The sequence below is a fragment of the Choloepus didactylus genome, chromosome 10 (genome assembly GCF_015220235.1).
Source record: "Choloepus didactylus isolate mChoDid1 chromosome 10, mChoDid1.pri, whole genome shotgun sequence".
NCBI classification, from domain to species: domain Eukaryota; kingdom Metazoa; phylum Chordata; class Mammalia; order Pilosa; family Megalonychidae; genus Choloepus; species Choloepus didactylus.
In genome coordinates this window covers 125,963,163-125,985,153 of record NC_051316.1, presented here as the reverse complement: position 1 = coordinate 125,985,153, position 21,991 = coordinate 125,963,163, and the positions used below count along the sequence as shown (strand labels likewise).

General features: G+C 52.8%; 1 protein-coding gene across 2 annotated transcripts in view; it reads left to right on the top strand.

Annotated features, from left to right (window-relative positions):
• COL15A1 (collagen type XV alpha 1 chain) overlaps positions 1 to 21,991 on the top strand; it is a 113,853-nt gene that overhangs the window by 60,254 nt on the left and 31,608 nt on the right. The window contains exons 10-23 of one of the 2 annotated variants that reach the window (XM_037797013.1): positions 314 to 457; positions 1,392 to 1,526; positions 5,009 to 5,062; positions 6,405 to 6,464; positions 8,846 to 8,938; positions 9,949 to 10,074; positions 10,505 to 10,567; positions 16,556 to 16,591; positions 16,980 to 17,120; positions 17,283 to 17,351; positions 18,336 to 18,371; positions 18,478 to 18,561; positions 18,925 to 18,990; positions 21,394 to 21,429. In XM_037797013.1, the coding sequence (XP_037652941.1) occupies positions 314 to 457; positions 1,392 to 1,526; positions 5,009 to 5,062; positions 6,405 to 6,464; positions 8,846 to 8,938; positions 9,949 to 10,074; positions 10,505 to 10,567; positions 16,556 to 16,591; positions 16,980 to 17,120; positions 17,283 to 17,351; positions 18,336 to 18,371; positions 18,478 to 18,561; positions 18,925 to 18,990; positions 21,394 to 21,429 (1,143 nt within the window). The remainder of the gene's footprint in view (positions 1 to 313; positions 458 to 1,391; positions 1,527 to 5,008; positions 5,063 to 6,404; positions 6,465 to 8,845; positions 8,939 to 9,948; positions 10,075 to 10,504; positions 10,568 to 16,555; positions 16,592 to 16,979; positions 17,121 to 17,282; positions 17,352 to 18,335; positions 18,372 to 18,477; positions 18,562 to 18,924; positions 18,991 to 21,393; positions 21,430 to 21,991) is intronic. The other variant, XM_037797014.1, reaches the window with a different exon arrangement.

Here is a 21,991-nt window from a genome sequence, read left to right as displayed (position 1 = left end):
CCAGTTCTACCAAGTCTTAGTATAATAGAAACCAGAACTTGACGAGCAGCACTGTCTGAAAAGAGAAGGGCTTCCTCTACAGGTAGTGAGCTCCCCGTCATAAGAGGTGTGCAAGCTAAGGCCAGAGAAACCCTTGGCAGAGATGACTGAGAGGAGATTTGTGGGGTTGATGGGATGACCTGAGAGGTGCACCCTAACCCTGGGTTCCAAGGGGCCTTGGACAAGTCCTGGTCCTAAAGGAGCTGAGGAAGGGAAGCCAGAGGGGTGGGCCCAAGGCGGACGAGGCACGATCCCCCATGCCATCTTGTTTCAGGATCCGCACAGTGAGGAAGGCCTGACGACTGCAGCAGTTGCAACAGAAGAGCCCCTGAGCACCGCTGAGGATGAGGAGGCGGGCAGGGTCCCCACGGATGGGCCGGCCCTCCCCACACCCACAGTGGCACCTGGTGACACTTCGGTAAGTGTCACCTGGTGTCTTCGCTGCTTCGGCCTGGCTCTGGGGGGAGAGAGAGCATAGAGTGGTTATGGCCATCCAGAGGGAAATGTGCTTCAGCTGCTTTGTGGGCACCGAGCTGGGCAAGCACCAACTCGAGGGTGGCAAGATGTGTCGGAGGATGTCAGGGTCTTGTTTGCCAGGGCTGCCGGAACAAATTGCCGGGGACGGAGCAGCTTAAACAAGAAACGTACCATCTCTGAGTTCTGGTGGCCAGAGGTCTGAAAGCCAGGTTTCGGGGGTCAGGCTCCCTCTTAGGGGGAGAATCTGCTCCTCTCTCCTGTCTTCCTGTGTGTGGCCGGCACTCCTTGGCGTTGCTTGCCTTGTGGCGGCATGACTCAGTCTCTGCCTCCGTCACGTGGCCGTCTGTCTGTCTGTGACTAAACGTCCTCTCCTTAGAAGGACCCCAGCCATCTGGACCACGACCCACCCTCCTCCAGTTTGGCCTCATCTTTACTAATCACATCTTCAAAGACCCTGTTCATAGAAAAAAGTTCAGCTCACAGGACCCCCAGTTAGGACCTGACTGTGGCTTTTTAGGGGATGTAACTCAACCTGTAACACCAGGAAACTGGGTTTGGGTCCCAACCCCACTGCCTCTGCGCTTTGTCCAGGAAGAACGTTTTCAAAGCAGAGTGACCAAAAAATTGGGAAGGTCTGCAGGGGGTGGGGGGCAGTGAGCTCCCTGGCACCCGTAAGAGGAGGTGCATGCTTCCGGGGGGAATGGGTGAATCGGGGACTCTGGGAATACTCTGGGGGAGAGGAAGGTTGTAGGCAAGAAAGTGCCGTGAGGTGGGCCTTGTGCCGTGGACGCGGAAGTTTCCCGAATTCCCGCCGACCCCGGACGAGCTGTGCCAAGGGCTGGGTGAGGCAATTCCTGTGCTGGTTTTGTTTTCAGGGTTCTGGTGAGGAAGAAGAGTCAGCAACGGAGGAGCCCCTTCCCATGGTGGGGGCAGAGGAGTCCGGCAGTGCCCCCCCAGCCGGGCGGCCACTCCCCATGCCCACGGCAGCTCCTGAGAGACAGGTCACCCCGGTAAGTGCAGCTCCCACTTGGCAGATCTTGGAGGGGAGAAAGAGGCCGTGTCGTCCGGTGGAGCCTGCCCTGGCTCTCTCCGCGGTGGGTTTTCACTTTGGCTCACCAAGTGCCCCAGTTTGGGGGGTTCGAGGGAAATTCATAAGGCAGCTGCTGTTTGTAGGGGACAAGCAAGAGGCAAAAATCTCGGGGACCTGGCTTCGTGTCCTGGATTAGCCTCTTCTTTTCTGGAAATGAGAACTTGCTAAGAGGCGGATCAGTCTAAAGATGCAAAGGTTCGTCTCAAAACGTCACAGGTGGACGTCTACACACCTGGACACGTGAGTGACTGTAGGACTTGGTGGGGGCTGTAGAGGGAATTGAAGCATCAGGAGGTCATAGAAAAACCAACGCAAGTTTCTGTGGTTCTGGGCTGCAGCTGTGTGACCTCAATCAAATCCTTTCATTTTTCCTGTGGGCCTTGGCTGCCTTGTTGGTGAAAGAGGGTGGCTGTGGGATTGAGTCGGAGAGGGCTGGACACACACAGGGGCTTCTTATTGTACACGCTGGGTCCTGCGTGTCTGGAAAGCCATAACCCAACCTGTGGGCACGTCAGTTGGCTACTGCCCAGGGCTGTCCTGGATGGGGGAGGGGCTGGGGGGCAGGGTGGAGTATTTTAAAAGAAATCCCTAACATCATATCCTTTAGCTCATAAATACATCAGTGAGTATTGCTAATAGATTGATCTGGGACCCTTTATTTTGCATAGCCACAATTTCGTTCATTATCCTTCTAACAAAGGAAGAAAGAAGAAAAACCACAGTGCCTTTTTACAGTTAGTCTGAATCTGAATCCAAACAAGGTTTACATATTGTATTTGGTTGATATAGCTCTTGTGCCTTTTAATTGGTGATGATCTCCCACTTTCTTTTCTTCTCTTTGGCATTTATTTGTTGAAGAATTTGAGTCAGTTGTGTTTAGATTCTTTGCATTTTCTGCTTAGAAGTTAGTGCTTAGTGAGGGTGAGGATGGTAGGAGTGGAGATGGGTTTGCTCTTTTGGGGAACCTCTTTGTTGACATATATTAACATCCTTAAAAACTGCATATTGTTGACCCAGAAACTTCTGTTCTAGGAACTGATGCTAAAGGGGGTGACCTAATATGTAAAAAGACTGTGTGTACAGAATGTTAATCTCAGTATCATGTATAATAGAGAAAAATCAGTTGACATAACTAGCCAACAATAGGGGATTGATGGAATCAAAGTATATTCAAACAATGGAATATTATACAGCTATTAAAATTATATTTACTGGGAGAATTTAATGATGGAAGAAAATGCTTTCCATAAAATACCAAGTGAAAAAATTGTAAGCTTGAGTTATAAACTTGAGCATGTTATATGGTCTTAATTATTTAAAAATATGCACTAGAAGGAAAAAAAATTAAACTCTAGAAGGAAATACTCTAACTGTTAACAGTTGTTGCCTTGAGGTGATGAAATTGACGGTGGCTGCTAGGTTCTTAATACATTTTGTCATTTTCCACCGTGGGAGCTTATGACTCTTACAATGAGATTTAAAGAAAGAAAGAAAGAAAAGCTCTAAGAAGATTGGCTCATTTCCTGTGGCTACTGCAAGAAATGACCACAAACTAGATGGCTTAAAACAATAAAAATTTATATTTTCACAGCTCTGAAATCTGCAAGGCCCAAGTCGGGGTGTGGGAAGGGTCAGGCCCCTCCCAGACCAGTCAGAGAGAACCCCTGCCCGCCCCTTCCAGCTCGTGGTGTGAGCGGTCATCCTTGGTGGCCCTTGTCTTAAAAATGCATCACCCCAGCCCCGCATCCTCCTCTTCACGGGGTCTCCCCACCTTGTGTGTCTGGGCCGTGTCTCCCCTCACAAAAGGTCACCAGTGGTATTGGGTGAAGGGCCCCTGTCCCAGCATGACCTCACTTAACTCATTCCATCTGCGGTGACCCTATTTCCAAATAAGGTCACATTCTTTACTGGGTCAGGATTTCAACATATCTTGGAGGACAAAGTCTACCCATTACATAAGAGAAAGAGCAAGAGAGAGAGAACGGTATTTCACCTTGGGACATGACTGACGCAGATGCATCACCGCCCAAGGGTCTGTGTCAGGAACATGCAGTGATAGCCCATTTCCTGAAGCACAGTAGACACACTGGAGGGAGCACCCCCTGTGGAAGATCTTTAGGATCATTTTGAATCTCCGAGTCCACCGAGGCTGTATAGCCCAGGGGAGAGAGAGGCGGCTGAACCTGGAGCTGCCATACACTGAGGGCAAATTTTGGTACCTTCTGTGTCTCCATTTATGCCCGCACGCCCTGGAGATGACTGCAACACCTACCTCTTGGGTTGCTGTGAGGACTGAGTGAGCGGATATGGGGAAAACTCTACCTGGCACATAGTACAAGCTCAATAAATCAGCTGGGTGAGGCTCAGAGAGGCCTAGGGCTTTACTCAAGGTCGCCCAGCTCCCAAGGTGTTGAGTAGGGGTGAGAGCCTTGGTCTCTGAACGTCCTGACCCCCGAGCCAGAAGTTGATCAGCAGAGCCCACGATTGTCCAGATGAGGTCCTTCCATTCCTAAGAACAGACTGTATATTAGAATTTTTTAGAGAATGTATGAAGAGCATTGTCCTTAAAATGGAGCGATATTTTTAAAACTTACTGTAGTAGAATATTTATGTATATATGAAATTTGCCATTTAACTGTTTTTAAGCATCCAATTCAGTGGCATTAATGACATGCACAATATTGTACAACCTGAACCACCATCTACTTCCAAAATCTTTCATCACCCCAAACAGAAACTTGGTCCCCGTTAAGCCACAACTCATCTTCTCTCCCTTCTCCTGACCCCTGGCCCTGTCATCTACCTCCTGTCTCTAAGAATTTGACTTTTCTGGAATCACACAATTTTTGTCCGTTTGTGTCTTGCTTATTTCACTCGAGGTGACATTTTCAAGTTTTGTCCAGGTGTAGCGTATATCAGAAATCCCATGTGGCTGAATAAGATTCCACCGTATGGATGCACCACATTTTGTTTATCGATTTGCCTGCCAATGAAACACTTGGTGCCTTCTACCTCCTACCTTTCGTGATACTTCTGCTGCAAACGCTCGTGAACACATTCGAGCCTTCTGCTTTGAGTTCTTTTGGGCTCTTTCCCAGGAATGGAATTGCTGGGTCACGTGGCAATTCTATGTGTAACTTCTTTCTGAAGTACTCTAGTTTTTAATCTGTATCATGGAACGCTTCTAGTGAGAGAGGAAACCATCAGGTCTGTGTGCCTTCAGATTGCTTGGCCCTCCCTCTTGCCATCTGGCAAATGTTTACTGAGAACCAGTTACGTGCTGGGTGCAGGCCCACGGCCCAGGACATCCCCAGCTCAGGGCCGGCTCCCGTCATCACAGCCGAGCAGCTCCCTGTGCCAAGGACACTCTGACCAGGTTTTAACCACAACTTCCTGTTTCAGGCCCAAAGAGGACGTGGGGGAATGAAAGGACAGGCTGGGCCCAAAGGAGAAAAGGTTCGTACCGTGACCTTCTGGAGAATGCCTTGGCCCCGACCGGCTGCCCTGAGCACTCTATTTGGGGTTCATTTCGTCAGTTCCGGTCAAGGAGACGGTAGAAGCAGCCAGAGGATGGGCCCGGAGGACGTGGGCTTGTGTGTTGGCGAGAATAACACCAGCTGAGTCCGGGCCAAGGCCTTCTCCTCGCCGACCGGTGACCTTGGCCAATCTCCTGACCTCTGTGGCCTCAGTTTCCCCGTCTGTAATATGAGGGTTCTTCTGATTCTGAGGCTCTGTGTCTGAGCTCCAGGCTCTGTCCGACTTTCTTCCTGGGAGTGTTTGGGGCAAACAAGAGCTTCAGAGGCCGTTGGACCTGCGTCTGCCTCTGCGAGGCTGTAGGAGGCTGGGCAAGGGCTTCGCCACTCTGGGCCTCTGTTTCTTCATCTCTAAATGGGGGTGCGGATGACTCCCCCACAGGATAGGGGGGTGAAGTGAGGTGATGCTTAGGGAAATCCCCATCCTGGAGGTCCTGCCCAGGGAGCCTGCCCTGGCATCAGGCAGCAGCTCGGCTCCTCGAGGACGCTGCCCATCTACACTGCAGCCCAGGTCCTCTGCCCCATTGCCCTCCCCTGGGCTGCCCAGGAGCTGTTTGATGGAGGCCTCCCTGGGGTCCACCGTGTCCCTGCCTGGGTGCCTTCAGGGTCTGCTGCGGGGTTTGTAGGGAAGTGGAGGGCCATGGGCCTGGGGCAGGGGGCGTCCCCATCCTCTCTGCCCCTGCCCACCTCGGTAGATGCCGGCCCCAGCTTTTTGGGGGATGTTTTGGGTGACTTCACTCTCCTTTGGGTGGCTTCTCCACTCTGTCACCTCATTGGTCTGGACAGCCATCTCTCCGGATCCTTTCAGACAGCCTCCGGGTGCCCCCTTTCTCTCATCTTCCCCCTCCTCCTTTCCCAGTGGGTCATTCTAGAAGCATTGCCTGAGCACCAGTTGTCACTGGGTGCTGGGACCTGGAGGTGATCTGGGCCCCGCGCCCACCCTGGAGGAGCCCGTAGACCCGGGGAGCAGGCCTGAGAGCACTTAGGGGGCCTTACGGTTACGGGGCTGGTGGGAGGAGTGGAGAGGGCTTGGGTGGGGGCACCCTAGGTGACGGGTGTGTGTGCAGTGCTTGTCCACGCTGTCAGTTCCTTCCACCACTCCCGTACCCCACCACTGTGGGCAGGAAATCAGGGTTCCCTGGCCCTGCGTGGGGAAGGCACCCCCTCGAGCCGTTCCTTTCTTCTCTCCCATGGTGGCTACTGAAAGCAAAGTGGGCAGTGGACAGGGGTGCCCGGCTCGTCACTGATCACTCTGTTCTCTTCAGGGAGATGCTGGGGAGGGGCTTCCTGGCCCCGCTGAACCCACCGGGGCCCCCGGACCCACGGTAAGACCCCCACCTGGGCTTGTCCCACCTGCAGGGTGCGGGGGACGGGCCGGCACAGAGCAGGCTGGGGCTCACCTCCAGGCCGGGCCTCAGGGCTCGCTGCCTCCTCTGGAGCCCACAGTGCTCTCGGGGGCAGAATTTATTCAGAGCCAGGTTCTAGCCTAAGCCCCGACTGGCCCACGGCTCCTCCAGGTCAGCACGCCCCACCCGGCCTCCCCCGGGGTCCCCTCTCGGGGAATGGCGCCCTCAACGCCTGGTCTCCGAGAGGGAAACCGGGGAAGTGTCCTTGAGTGGGCACCTCCCTGCCACCCTGGGCCATCCGGGGAGCCCCGAGGCCCCCCGAATCCAGCCGGGCTTGGTCCCTCCTCCCACCACTGATGGTAGCGGGATCCCCAGCTCTCCTGTCCCCGTGTCGCCATCCTTCTCCCACCCACACACTCCACTGCACCCTCCACAAGCCCAGCTCCCACCCCCAAACCCAGCTCCTTCTGGAGCCTCGCAGCAGATGCTCGGCACCCACATTCACACAAACATACGCATGTGCACACATTCACACACACCTGCACCCATATGTGCACACACACTCATATGCATACACACATAGAAACATACACACATATACATAAGTACACTCATACATGCACACACACAGACACACCTACACACGTACATACACACATACACCAATACATATACATTCTCACACATAGATGCACATGTACACACATGCCTGCACATACACATGCATACACACATAGGCACACATACACATATACATAAGTACACTCATACACACACACACACATGCAGACATACACACCTACACACATACACTTACACATATACATACACTCATACACACATATACATTGTCTCACACAAATGCACATGTACACACACATGCATGCACATACACATGCATACACACATAGGCACACATACACATAGATACCCATGCACACATATACACACATATACACACAGGTACCCACACATACACAGTCACACATATACACATATATACTACACATGCACATACACACATACACACCCATATACACATACTAATACACACATATACATTCTCATACACAGATGCACATGTACATTCATACATGCACACACAGAGACATACACACATATACATTGTTGCACACAGATGCACATGTACACACACATGCATGCACATACACATGCATACACACATAGGCACACATACACATAGATACCTGTGCACACATATACACACAGGTACACACACATACACAGTCACACATATACACATATATATTACACATGCACATACACACATACACACCCATATACACATACTCATACACACATATACATTCTCACACACAGATGCACATGTACACTCATACATGCACACACACAGACATATACACATATACATTGTTGCACATAGATGCACATGTACACACACATGCATGCACATACTCATGCATACACACATAGGCACACATACACATAGATACCCATGCACACATATACACACATATACACAGGTACACACATACACAGTCACACATATACACGTATATACTTAATACATGCACATACACACATACACACCTATACAAATACATGCTTACACATGTATACACACATACACTCATAGGGAACATATGCACATATACACACACTTATATGGATACACACATGCACACATATATACATATATACACAGTATACTCATACATGCACATAACACTGCACATACACTCATATACATATAGATACACACATACACTCATACATGCATATGCAATCTATACACACACATGTTCACAGGTACCGTGTGTAATGATTGCCTTGGTCCTCACCTGGTTCTGGTCTCCGTGAACTAAGCACCAGAGAGATGTTTGGGAAATCTGCTTTTGTCTTTGGGGAATTTGATGCCGTTCAGCAAATATGCACCGAGTGCCTTGCCCCCAGGCGTCGTGCTGGGCCAGGGCCCCCGGGGGTCTCAGGGTTGAGCCCACCCTCCTGTAGGGGCCGATGGGCGCACGCATGACTCAGCTTCAAGCCAGGTGACCCCAGCACCAGCCGGAGCCCTCAGTAGAAGAGACAGAGCTGAATCCGCCCAGAAATGGGGTGGGGGAGGCCCGGGGACCCGGGCCCTGAAGGCGGGGAAGGACGCGGGAGGCGGCCCAGGAGGCTGAGGGTGGGAGAGGCTGGGGCACGTCAGAGCACGGGCAGCCTGTCCCCGGCGGGGCTGGGGGGCGACGAGGGAGGAGGGGAGGGGAGAAAAGGCCAGAGGGGAGCCGGGAGCAGTGGTGGGGCTGCAGAAAAGGAGGTGTCCTTGGGGGTGGCAGTTGGGGCCAAGTCGTGGGGGTCCTTTCTCTCCTTTCTCTCCCCAGGTGGGGACGGAGGCTGAAGGCTCTGGCCTGGACTTCGGCTCCGGCTTGGACTTTGGCTCTGGTGGCCTGGTACACGGCGAGGATCTGTTAAGAGTGAGTGTGACAATCACATGACCTGTGCTTTCCTCCAAAATGATCTGGGAGGGAGGGCCGTGGGGGCAGGCGGTAGATGAAACCACTGTGGCCACCATCGTTCATGGTGGAGGCCGGTGGTGGGTCCATGGGAGTTTGTTATACTTTTTCCTCCACTTCTGTGAGTTTGTTTTATTTTATGTTCATTTTCAATACCTCCTCTCCACCACTTCCCCTCCCTTCCCTGTTGGGGAGATCTCCTGGTCTTTCCTCTGGGCAGACTTTCACACTCCACCCCCTTACCTCTCCTGGGCACTTTGTCTGCCTCGTGCCTCCTGCCCAAGGCTGGGGTGCCTGTGGCTCCCCTCCAGATTGCCCCCGGAAGCCCTCTGACACCCTCAGGACCCCACGCTCATCTCCAGCCCTTCCTCTGAGCATGTGCTAAACCCCCAGCTAGAAGGGCCCCCTTGGCTGCCCCCTGCCCTCCCCGTGCCCAGGCCTGGCCGGGCTCCACACTCCCCTGGTGAAGGCGTCGGGAGCCAAATGCCTCCTCCACGTCGGTGGGAGCAGCCGACCCAGCCAGGGGCTAGAGACTCGCACGTCTCAGGATGAGTTTTAACAAGGGTTAAAACAGCAGGCAGTTTTCAAGTTTGGGGTTGATCCCTCAGTTAACCAGAAAATGAAATTAGCCCAAGCACCTTGGAGAATTCCAGCAAATTGGGTTTTTATTATATACACACGTCCAAGGAGAAAACATGACCTAAATGGGGTCAGAAAGACCTGGATTCAAATCCCAGCTCTTCTACTAACCTGCTGTGTGTGTGTGCATGCATGTGTGCATATGTGTGCGTGTGAGCCCTGGGGCAACTCACAGCCTCTCACTGAGCCTCAGTTTCCCCATCTGCAAAGTGGGAACACCAGTCCCCGCCCACAGGGCTGCTCTTAGGGGTGGGGAGGTGCAGAGACCTTATTTGCTCAGTGAACATGCGTACCCGCTGCCCCCTGATTCTAACAAGGTGTCTGTTTTTCAGGGTCCCCCTGGCCCACCGGGCCCGCCCGGCCCACCTGGGATTCCAGGAAAACCAGGAGCCGATGTTTTTGTGGGACCCCCTGGGTCTCCTGGAGAGGATGGAGCTGCTGGGGAACTGGGCCCCCCGGTGAGCTGCTCAGAGGCCCGGGGGCTTCTTTAGCATACGGATTGCAGACCCCGATGCTGTCTAAGGCTCATGAAGAGAGGGGAGCAGCTAGTGACCATTTATAAGCAAAAAGCCTCCTCGTCTGAATCATTACTGAGACTCCCGAGAAGCAGCAGCCGGGAACGCATCCTCCTTCCCCTGGCTCTGCCGCTTTAGCTCAGGCAGGAGAGGAAAGTCAGACGGCTGCAGATCTGAGAATCACGGCGCGTCAGTGCTGGGGCGGGGTGGGGACCCAGGTAGACCACCCCGTCCTGGTCTCCCCCCACAGATAGCACAGGCCCTCGTCCACAGGGACTGGCCCACCCCTGCCCCGCTTTCCCATACCGTGGGGGTTGGCTTGTTATTCTTATCAGAGTGTCCTGGGCTGACTGTCGTTGTCACTGTTCCCCAGGGCCCTGAGGGACAGCCTGGACTCGACGGAGCCTCCGGCCTTCCTGGGATGAAAGGGGAGAAGGTACGGGAAGGTGGGAGGAGCCCGCAGGCCTGCACTGCCTGTCTCTGACTTCTGCACCTGGCCTTGCCTCCCTGGGGGGATGGCCCCCACTCTGCCCCTCTGCCGGATGCTCCATGTCCAAGTCTGAGCTCAGCACCTTCCCTTCCCACTCCTGTGAACTCCCAGTTCCAGCGAAAGGAGCCTTCCCGAGCGCCCCCTCCTCTCCCTTTCCCTGTAAGATCAGTGGGCGGCCTGGCTGCCCGCCCTGGCTTCTGTATCTCTCCCTTTCTCTCCACCCTGGTCTGACGTCTGAAGGGCCCTCTTCTCACCCTCCCTGGGACAACAGGTTCCCCACTGGCCCCCCATTCTCTCCACCCAGAAGCCGTCCTCCAGCCACTGTCCTCCTCGCATAAAAAAAAGTCCCTTCCCCTCTGCACTTGCCTGCCTCCAGCTCCAGCCCTCGGCATCCTCACCTGGAATTCCCAAATGCTGCTGAAATTCCCTCTTCTTTTCTAGCTTGCTGCCCCTTGCACGTGGTTTTCTCATCCAGCACGTCCTCAAGACCCAGTTCAGATATAGCCTCTGGGAAGCTCTCCCTTATTCTTTTTTGCGTGTATACACAGCACACATTTTCCCCTTGAACCACTCATATGCGAACGCTCCATGACATCAGTCACTTCCCGATGCCGTGCCACCGTCTCTGCCATCCACCCATTGCTGAGTCTTCTCCGCCTCCCCAGCAGGAATTCTGTATCCATTGAGCAGTAACTCCCCATCGCCCCATCCTGACCCCAGCCCCTGGCAAGCCCCGATCTTCTTTTCTGTATCTGTGAATTCCTATGTTCTAGGTATTTCATTTAAGTGAAATCACACAATCTTTAACCTTTTGCATCTAGCTTGTTTTACTGAACATAATGTTTGCAGATGCATCTGTGTTGCAGCGTGTGTCAGAACTTCATCCCCTTTTAGGGTTGAATCATATTCTCTTGGGCATCGGCACCATGTTTCATTTATCCGATCTGCCTCTTGGTGGACATGTGGGTGCCTTCCACCCACCCTGACTCCCCGTGAGCAGAAGGCGTCCCTCCTTCCTCCACTGTCCGTCAGTGCAGCGGTTATTCTGCCGGGACACTGAAGCATCCACACACACGTCTGCCCCTGCCTTAGCTTCCTGGGGCTGCCATAGCATCGTCCCCCGACTGGGGGTCTTAAAACAACAGGAATGTCCTGTCTCCCAGTTCTGGTGGCCAGAGTCTGAACTCCAGGTCTCCGGAGGGCTGGGCTCCCCTAAAACCTGGCGGGAAGCACCTGCCCCATGTCTCTCTCCGGGCTGTTCCTAAGGGGCTATCCATGGCATTCTCTGTCTCAGTCATCACATGGCCTTCTCCCCTCTGTCTGTCTGTCTGGGTCCAAATTTCCCTCTTCTTATATGGACCCCATCATATTGGATTTAGGGCCCCCCTGCTCCAGCATTGCCTCATCTTAACTAATTCCATCTGCAATGACCATATTTCCAGAAAAGGTCACAGTCTGCAGCCCTAGGGCTGGGCTCGAATATGTGTTTTGGGGGTACACAGTTCAATCTGTAATAGACCCCACCCCAACAGCAGGGACCACCTGGTACTGCCTGTGTAGCCGGGAACCTAGCATGGGCCTCTGCTAGCCCTCAATGAATGAATGAGATGTCCTTCAGATCCGATGCCATTTGAATGCACACTCCTGGAGTCCACTCTGTGTGAGCCCCACACTGGCTCAGGGTGTGTGTGTGGAGTGGAGGGGGGACTAGGGAGTGGGGGGCAGGGCATATTCCCCACCTGGCAGCCAGCAAGCTTCCCTGGGATTCAGAGGAGTTTGGGTCCCTCCTACCTGGGATGGGGGGGGGGGGTGTCTTCCGTGCCCCACCCCCAGCTGGATAAAAACATGGAAAATGCTCCCAAGACACCATCATCTTGGAACTGAATTTCCAGTTTCCATCGGCTCTCAAGTGTGTTTATTTTAATTGAAATGGGAACTTGATTTTCGTAGCAAGCTTGTTTCCCAGAAAAAGAAGAGATGATTGTCAAGCTATGTAGCACTCATTTTCTACATACCAACTCTCTCACAAGAAATTTTGCAGGAAGTGTCACAGATCTACGCTCATCTTACTTGTTCTTACCAGCCTCGCCCCCCAGTTCCTCTGACAAACCCACTTTGCCCACACAGACACCCAGGCAGTGCCCTCCACCTGCTCGGGGAACTGGCCACTCACAGGCCTGGGCTCACCCATGATGCTTGTTGGAGGAATTCAAGTTGGGTTTTTTTCCTCTGAAATTTGCCTTGAATGCCAATTTCTTGCACTGAATGTATCTGGTGCTTTCTGATCAGACTCTGGCAGAACTCTGACATTTGCATCTGGAGAGCTTGAGGGAAACCTTGCACATGAAATTTGCCTTAAAAAAAAAAGTAAACAAAGAACATGGCTATCATAGTGTCCTGGGGCAGCCAGGCTTGGATGGCTTAAAACAATAGGTGCCCACTGCCTCCCAGCCAGGAGGCCAGAAGTCTGAAATCCAGGCGTCGGCAGGGCCAGGTCCATCCCTGCCTCTCTCCTGGCTTCTGGAGTGGCCAGCGCTCCTTGGCGCTTCTTGGCGCTTCTTGGCGCTCCTTGGCTTACAGACGCAGATCCACAGTCTCTGTCCCTCTGTCTCCACCTGGCCTTCTCCCTGGAGTTGCCGATATCTCTACTCCCCTTCTCTCAAGGTCACCAGTCATAGTGGACCATCCTACTCAATATAACCTAATTTTAGCTTAACTAATTCTGTCTGCAATGATGCTATTTAATAATACCAAATAAAGTCACATCCTGGGTAATGGGGCTCGGAATTCAGCATATCTTTGAGGGGATGCAGTTCAATCCAGAATAGTAGCCCAGGTCTAGAATCCAGAAAACATGCGAAGGAAGATGAACAGTTTCAGGACGTTGCACAGCGTCTGATCCAGCGATGCATCTGATCCTTGACTCACCTCCACGATAGCTGTTCTTCGACTTGCACACCTCCAGTGACGAGGAACTCATTACCTGTCTGGACAGTGCCTTCCACGATTGGGTGGATTCTCTCTACTTAAGCTGTGATGAAATCAGCCTCCCTTCTCACACAGGTGCACAGGCCTGTCTAGGCAGTCGTCCAAAGTGGGTTTTGTGCACAGAAATTCAGTGCCACTCCGGCGACACTCTTTAGCCTCTGGAGTCTGGCACTTCCTCACTGAGACCCAGTGCCCACTCTTCTCCCCACCTCCTGCTGTCTCCATTCCTAGGCCAAGGGCTGGTGGGATCACCCAACAGGAGAAGGAGCTGTTACTGTAAGAGGAGGGTTCCCTGAGGAAGTTTATCATAGCTACTGAGGCTAAGAGCATGCTCTCAGTCTGGGGAAGGAGAGAGAGGGAGATGCTGAGTGTTGCTTGCCGATTGTGAGTGGTTTGGGGACTTGCACACCATGGCCTGACCATCTCATTTACTCCAATAGCTTTGTTTAGGCCCATCCTGGGCTAGAGTCCCAAAGGGTCAGAGCTAGAGGGGCGTGCAGAATTATTGAGGCCCCTGTGTTCCAGCAGGGCCACAAGACATTATTGGCATGTGATAAAAATAATACCACTTTAATCATGTTTTAATTAATTTTTATTTTTGAAAGTAATACATGATACATTTTTCATTGCTTTACGTGTACTATGTCTTCTTCACTTATTCTTGTTGAAGTGCATCCTCTAGTAATATTCTCAGAGAGGGTCTTTAGATAGCCAGCCTTCTGAGATGGTGAATATTTCAGAATGCCTTTATTTTACCTTGACCCATGAATAATAATTTGGCTGGATACAGAATTCCAGTTCCAAGCCATTTGCTCTTGATATTTTGAAGATAATCTTCTGTTGTTTTCTAACATCCAATGCTGCTGACGTGAAGTCTGATTCTCACGTCTGTTGACGGTCATCAGAGTTTTCCCTCTAGCAGATTCAGGGATTTTTTTTTCTCTTTTTCCTTGGTGTTTTAAAATCCCCCCATAGTGTAACTAGCCATGGGTCATTTTTTAAATCTTTTCTTCCCTTTATCCTTCTCAGTTCTCTGGGGGCCTTTTAATCTGGGGACTCCATATTGTTTCAGCATTTTTCAGCTATTAATTCTTCAAATATTGCTTCGTTTCTATTCTCTCTAGTCTTTCCTTTTGACAGTCCAATTAAATAGATGTTGGAATTTCTGGTTCTGTCATCTGAATCTCTATCTCTTCTGTCATTTTTTCCAGCTCTTTATCCTCTCATGCTGATGTCTGGGAGGATTCTGTATCTTTCTCTTCCCTAATTCTGTCTTCAGCTGTGTCTATCCTGTTACTTGGCCCTTCTGTAGAGTTCTTCATCAGGTTCTTCACCTCAGCAGTTACATGTGTTTATTTCCTAGAGCTCTAATTAGTTCTTTTCTCATAGTCACTGTTCTTGTTTCATAATAGCTTGTCCTTGTTTCATGACTGTAGAAGCCTCCGTTTTCTCTCTGAGAATATATATTGTGTACCCAAAGCCCTGACTGGGTTGTTTTATCCACTCTTCTCTCCTCGGGTGCACATTCTGCTGCTGACTTGCTTCTCTCTTTTCCTCACCCCAGAGTTCCTTGGGTGTGTTTGCCTCTGAGATTGGCATGCCTCTTTGGTGTGCTTTCTGCTGTTTGTACACCTGCTGGGGGGTGGGGCAGCTGCTGCTTCTGAGACTTGCCGGCTGCAGGGTGCGTCGGGGAGAAGCAGCTGCACCATCAAGCAGGTCATGTTGGCAGCTGACCCTCCGAGTTTGGGACACCCCTGGACTTCTGGGGTTCACTGGCCACCATGGGCCCTGCCCTATCACTTTGCCTCAAAAAACTACTCTTGTTGTCCTCATAACAGCAGGGCCCCCATAGCTGCTCCTTGGCAGGAGTGGGGAGTGGGGGCAAGATGTGGGGATCCAGCCAGGGCTCGAGCCTCTTGGCCGCCCTGCTGCAGAATTTCAACCCGTCTCCCTGTCAGAGGCCCATGGGCCATACCTTGCTCCCAGCTTCCACTGCCGTTTTGCCGGGTGCTTCTCTGCCTGTGGTTTCTGTCCAGGGCCAAGATGCCTTGTCTTCAGCTTCCCATCTGCATCCTTTTGGCGCTCCTCACTGTTTCGGGTCTGCCCTGACTCCATCTTGCTTTTGAGCAGGGCTATTTTCAAACTTTCCATTCTGCCATCCCTAGGGGTCTGGTATAGGGAGGGGGACCTAGCCCAGAGAAAGAGGTCTGGGGGCAAGGCCACTGTCTCAGGTGGCTGGAGTGACATAATGAGCTGTCCATCCCTTCTGTGTGGCCATGCAGTTGCTGGCTCATTCTCTTGCAGGTGCTTTTACAGTTTCCTCAGAGATTCTCCCACTGGGGACCCCGACCTCGGTTCCCTGAGGTGGAACAGGGTCTCCTGTGGCCGACCCCTCCTCACTTCCCACACCGTCCCGTGTTGGGCCTGGACTTGGGGCTAATGGCTCGTTCCACTCTGGGATCCACACCTGAGCCCCCAGGAAACCCGAACCGCGGCCTCTGCTGGGGCTACTCAAGCCCACTCCAGCGCACCCCTGATCCCACCTCGTTCTCTTCCCTGGAGGCCTCTCGGTCTTTAGATTTTTCCAGAACAGAGTCAGTCATTCCACGTGTCTCCCAAACTCTAGGAGATTCCTGTCAAGTTCCTGAAGCCCCTTTGCTTGGCTGAGAGGCTGGGAGGTACCCCCTTGGGATTCTTCCTCCATGACCTGCCCCTGGTGAATCTTCAACCAATAGTTGAAAAATGGATTGTGCATTTTCTCAGCATTTCAGCCACTAGATGAAAAATTGGTTGCACGGCCGTGCACACCCCTTACGCTGAGCTCAGCTTTGAGGCAGAAGAAGTTCCGTTTTAATATCCTCTTCCTTAAGAGTCCATCATTCTGCCTTTTTTCTAAACATACGTAAGGAGATATATATTGATTGGCTCTGGGTTTTTCTTTTTCAGGGAGCAAGAGGACCTAATGGCTCCATTGGTGAAAAGGTAAAAAAAAAGTTCAATAAAAATGAAAGCTTGGTCCTCCTTCCTCTGCTTCCTTCGGGTTTACTGATGGGACTGTTGGGTTGGAGGATTGGGTGCATGAATGTCACAGAGCGAGGGAAGCACATCTCAAAGGAGCTGCTCGGGGAGGAGGGCAGAATTGGGGGGCGGGCAGTAAAGCCTTCCTCCCACTCCTCGCAAATGCCTTCAGATGCCCGGAACAGCTGAACTCCAAGGGAGATGTCAGTTAGTGAGACAGCTGCTTCCTGTGCCATTAGGATGCATCCATCAGAGAATCATCAGCCTAATGAAACTCTGAAGAATGACTTTCTGCCTCCAACGGTTCGAGCAAGCCCAGACCTGGGTGATCAGCTTGTCCTCTTCCTTGCAGGGAGACCCGGGCAGCAGAGGCTTACCAGGGCCCCCGGGGAAAAACGGAGCAGTTGGTACCCCTGGGGTCATGGGTCCCCCTGGGCCTCCTGGACCCCCAGGACCCCCAGGCCCTGGATGTGACATGGGAGTTGGATTTGAGGTAATTGCCCTGGTTCGTTGGTTAAATGACACGTTCTAAGAGCTACTGCAAAGAAGCTGGTCCTGGGGTGGCCCCTCGGGGCCCCAGCATGGCACCTGGCACAGGTGGGTGCCCAGGAAACAGTGCTTAGATCTGAGGCTGTCATTCTTTCTCCTTGCCTAGGATTTGGAAGGCTCTGGAAGCATCAGGTTGTTGAGTGAACCCAGGGTCTCCGGACCATTGCCTTCAAGGGTAGGTTGAATTTTGAAAGCTTCATCTGAGGGTTGTCAGGCTGTCACGCTGGAATCAGGAGGCTCTGAGGGCCCACCGTGGCTCTGCCACTTTCAGTAGCTCATCTTCTTTGGTCTCCAGCTCCCCAGCTGTGCACGGGGACACCAGGCATTCTTTCCAGCGTATTGCTTTGAGCAGCAGGGAAGCTTTGCACGGAAGATTGTGTGGGGAAACATGAGAACTCTCTCTCCCCCCAGTTCTCTCCCTTATCTGTCTCTTTCTCTGTTATCTCTTTTGTTTTCCCCTTCTCCCTCCCTCTCTCTCTCTCTCCCTCTTTCCCTTCTCCCTCTGTCTCACTTCCCCTCCCTCTACCCCTCTCCTTCCCTCTTCCTCTCCTTCTCTTGCCCATGTTGTCTTTCTCTCTCTCTCTCCTTCCCTCCTTTCCTCTTCTCTCCCTCCTCCTCTCTCTCTGCAGTCCCTCACTGCCAAGCGCGTCTCTGCCTCTCTCTTCACTGCTTCGTCTCTGCTGCGCTTCGCCCCATTGCAGGAGCCCTGGCAGGTGCCCCTCTCACTGCACCCGGGTCCCAGGTGAGCCTGTCCCGGCGGTGGCCCCTGCTTCCGTGAGGGTCACCCCCTGCATCTCGTATCTCTGTAAAGTGGGACCCAGACCCGAACACCCCAGCGCCTCGTGGCGGGAGCAGCGCAGCCCCCTCCCATGATCGAATCGGACAACGCTGTCCCCCCACATGCGGAGGGCTCTGGGATTCGGGGTCCAGGGCCTGACCACCCCGTGCTGGCCACCTGCTCGCACTCTGTGGGGTGTCCCGTCCCTCGGACTCTGCGAGGTGACCGTGCTGCTCCTCCTTCACTGCCATCACCGGGAGAGAGTCAGTGTGAGAGCTCAGGGGGCCACGGGAGACGGAGAGAGGCGGGGACTGAGCCCAGCAAATAGGAGAAGCTAAGAGAATGTGTCATTCTTTTGTTTGTTTGTGTTTGTTTTGCCAGGGCCCTAAAGGAGAAAAAGGAGAGCGGGGACCCAAGGTGAGGTCACGGGCTGGGGCGTGCGGGCGGAGGATGTCCCGCGTGGTTCTGGAGGCACCATCCGTGGACAATGACTCTTTTTCTCTCTCCCCTCGGCTGCAACCAGGGGAACAGGGGGATGGACGGAGCCAGCATCGTGGGACCCCCCGGCCCCCGGGGTCCGCCGGGGCACGTTGAGGTCCTGCCCAGTGTGAGTGTCACGCGGGTCAGAGCTGGCGCACGCGCTCTGTGCTGTGCTAAAGCGGGGAGAAGGCCGCTGGGCTGCTGGGTTGGAGCGTCCACCTGCTGTATATGTATATACATATTTAAGTTTTTAAAAGAGAATACATTGATGTATTGTGAAATTCATCAATTAAAAAGAGGGAAGCAGTAAAGCAGCTCAGGGCTGTTTTGTAAGAAATGAGATCATGGCTGTGTGGGCAGTGGGTTCAGGGTATTTTTTGGTTTGCCTGTGCTCTCCATGCCAGGAGACTTTAATTAAAGCTTTGCTGCCAGAAGCTGGGCAGAGCACGTGCCATCCTGTGTCCTCAGTGTCTGATTTTTCTCTTTGCAGTCTCTGACCAACATCACCCACGGGTTCATGAATTTCTCCAGCATTCCCGAGCTCATCGGGCCTCCGGTGCGTATCCACAGCTGCCCTAGAGTAAGGGTTCTTTCCACAGGCCCCCGTTGAAGCAGAGTCGGTTTGCTTGGAATCCTTGACACCCCTGAAGCCTAGAGTTGGATATATGAGAGTAGACTGGAAAGAGAACTTTGTGTTTTTGAGAAGTTGCTGTCACACTGATTTGATCCTGGGGAGAATGCTGTCCAACGCAGGGGACGCTTTCCCACCTTTGCATCAGAAATGTGTGCAATGGAAATGAGAGACTCATGTGTAACAAACAAATTGACGTCTGTGCAATGCTTTGGACCTGCTTGCTTTTATACTATCTCATTTTAAAGTGCAGGAAGAGCCTTGGGTGAGCTGTCGTTGTGCTAATAGGGAAACCTAAGCCCGGGACGGAACATGACTTACCCCAGCCTTTTTGCCTATTTTAGAGATCAGGAAACTGATACACAAAGATGTTATTTTTTCAGGTTCACAGAGTTGGTCTGCAGCAAAACTGGACATAAGAGGAGGAAGCTTCCTCTCAGAGCTTGTGCAACAAACCCCCATGGCATCTTCTAGCATCTGCTGGGGCCACCTGGGGAGAGAGGAAAGAGCTCTAGCCTTCGGAGCCTTGGGTTCCAGCTCCAGTTCTGCTGGGCACCACTCTGAACCTCTGATTCTTTTCTCTGCCAATTCCTCCCTAGACTTTGGGACAGCTTGTAAGAAGTGATGGAGGTGAAACTGCTTTGTGAACTGAGGCACTCTGTGCAAACCAAAGTGGAGGTAGAGCCTTATACTTCCACAGCTGTGCAATCCAGGTGTCCGCTGGGGCCATCCTCCCCTGCAGATCCCAGTAAGGTTGGCCCTGTCCACATCCTGGGGAATATCTAGGTACCTCCCCATTATTTCGGCAAATATCTGGGAGGTTCATCCAGTGCTGAGTTTCTCCTTCTGCTGAGAAACCTCTCTGGTTGCCTGGCTGTTCTCTCTTCTGCTCAGCATCTGATGGGGCCCCCTTCCCTCGGTTTCTACCGAAACAAATATAGTAGGGTTCTCCAGAGAAGCAGAACCAATAGGGTATGTGTTTATGAAATGAGAGACTTATTTTAGGGAATCAGAATTTTAGGGCTTGTGGGGGCTGGCAAGTCTGCAGTCAGTAGGGCAGCCTAGAGGCTGGAAACAAGCGAGAGTTGATGCTGGGTTCTCAGTCAGAAATCCATAGGGTGGGTGTGCTAGAAACTCGGCAGGATTTCTAGGCTGCAGTCTTGAAGAACAGTTTCTTCTTTCACTGGAAACCTCAGTCCTTTGCTCGGAAGCCCTTCACGTGGTTGGATGTGGCCCACCCGCATCGTGGAGGGTCAGCTCCTTTACTTAAAGCCCCCTGGCTGCAGATCAGATCCCATCCACAAACACCTCCACGTCAGCATCCAGGCCAGTGGTTGGTCGAGCAGCCAGACACCATAGCCTAGCCAGGTTGACGCATGAAGTTGACCATAATCAAACCCTAAAATCAACCACCCACCCAACCCAAGTCCATTGGCAGAGGGTCTTTGTTTTTGCCAAATGGCACTGGAGGTTAAGGGTGACAGGAGGGGTGATACTGAAGCAAACCACAGACAGCCTAAAAGTCAAGGTTAGGCACCTCTGATGTCACCGTGCCGGGGCCTTGTCTGCCTGCACTGCCATCCCCACCCCCGGGAGCCCCCCTCCGTCCAGCGCAGAGCTGTCCTGGCTGCTGCTGGCCTCCCATTAGGCCAGTCCAGGAACGCACGGGCCACCTTCATCCCTCGTGTATCAAGCTTTGTCCTCCTCGGTGGCAGTTCCCTGTCTGAGGCCTCGAGGCTCGGCCATCCCCTTTCCACCCCGCTACACGCACAGCACATTGAAAGACTTGTTGCTCTCTATATTGTGTTGAATTCATAAGCCTTTGAGGGCTGCAAGGATCTTGGGGCTGGCAGGAAAGAGGGTCCCAGTCCCGTGTGAAGTGACAAATTCTGTGCCCTGGGGAATTTAAAATGCCTGCAGGGAAACCTCACTGCTACGGAGGGAAAAGACCCAAGTCATCCTCTAAATTCCCAGCTCACATGCGCCCCCTCCTCAGAATTCAGCACCTTGTTCTCCAAGAGTCTTACTGGGACCCCAAGTGCTGCACCAATCACTCCGGGAGGTTTCGGACCATCTCTCACAGAGGAGGCTGAGATGGAAAGCAAAGAGATTCTGGCTCGTGGGAGCCGGGACTCAGGATGCCCCGAAGTAGCTGTGGGGCTCTGCCCGGGTCCCTTCCCCTCCTCTGCAAAATGGGCCAGTGAGCCTGCCAGGTGGGGAGATGCGCAGGCCTGGCAGGTGAGGGGGGCAGGTACCCCGGGCAGGGGGCCCCGCTCCCTCTGGACAGGCTGCTCCTAATCCTGCTGCCTTGTGCTTGGTGTGTCATAGGGACCGGAGGGCGTTCCCGGGCTGCCGGGATTTCCAGTAAGTACCACACAGAGCTCTTCCATCTGTGCCCGGGCTCTACCTCTTCATGCCATTTTGCTGCATTTCTGCATGACCGAGCTCTAGAGCCATCTTGTTCCTGTAGCTCGTCCTCCTTGCTCCCCCCTGGAGGTGGCCCTCCTTCCTTGGAGTCCCCTAGGGCTTCGTCTTCACCCCTCTTGGGCTGCTTTTATGCCTTGAAGGACAGGGATTGGGCCCTTCTCTTTTTTCTCCTCTGTCCTGTGACCAACTTGTAAGGGCTGGAGCTTTCTCATCACTCTAGTCTAGAGCAGCCGAAGCCTGAGCCATGGTTGGCTTCCTGTGAATGCAAGTAGATGAAGCAAGAGTTTCAAGTAGATGAAGTCCATCAAAGTCCCTTCAGAGAGGATGGTGGGGTGGGGAGAGGGTGAGAGTACAGACTGGAAGTCCAGTTGTTAACCATCTACGTGCGCCACTGTGGGCCTGCCCCCAGGCCAGGTGCAAATGCATTTCTGGGTAGCAAGTGATCAGTTTTGCCTAAAAGTCTGAGCTGGTGCCAGAGCCCAAGGCTCAGCCCCAGGAT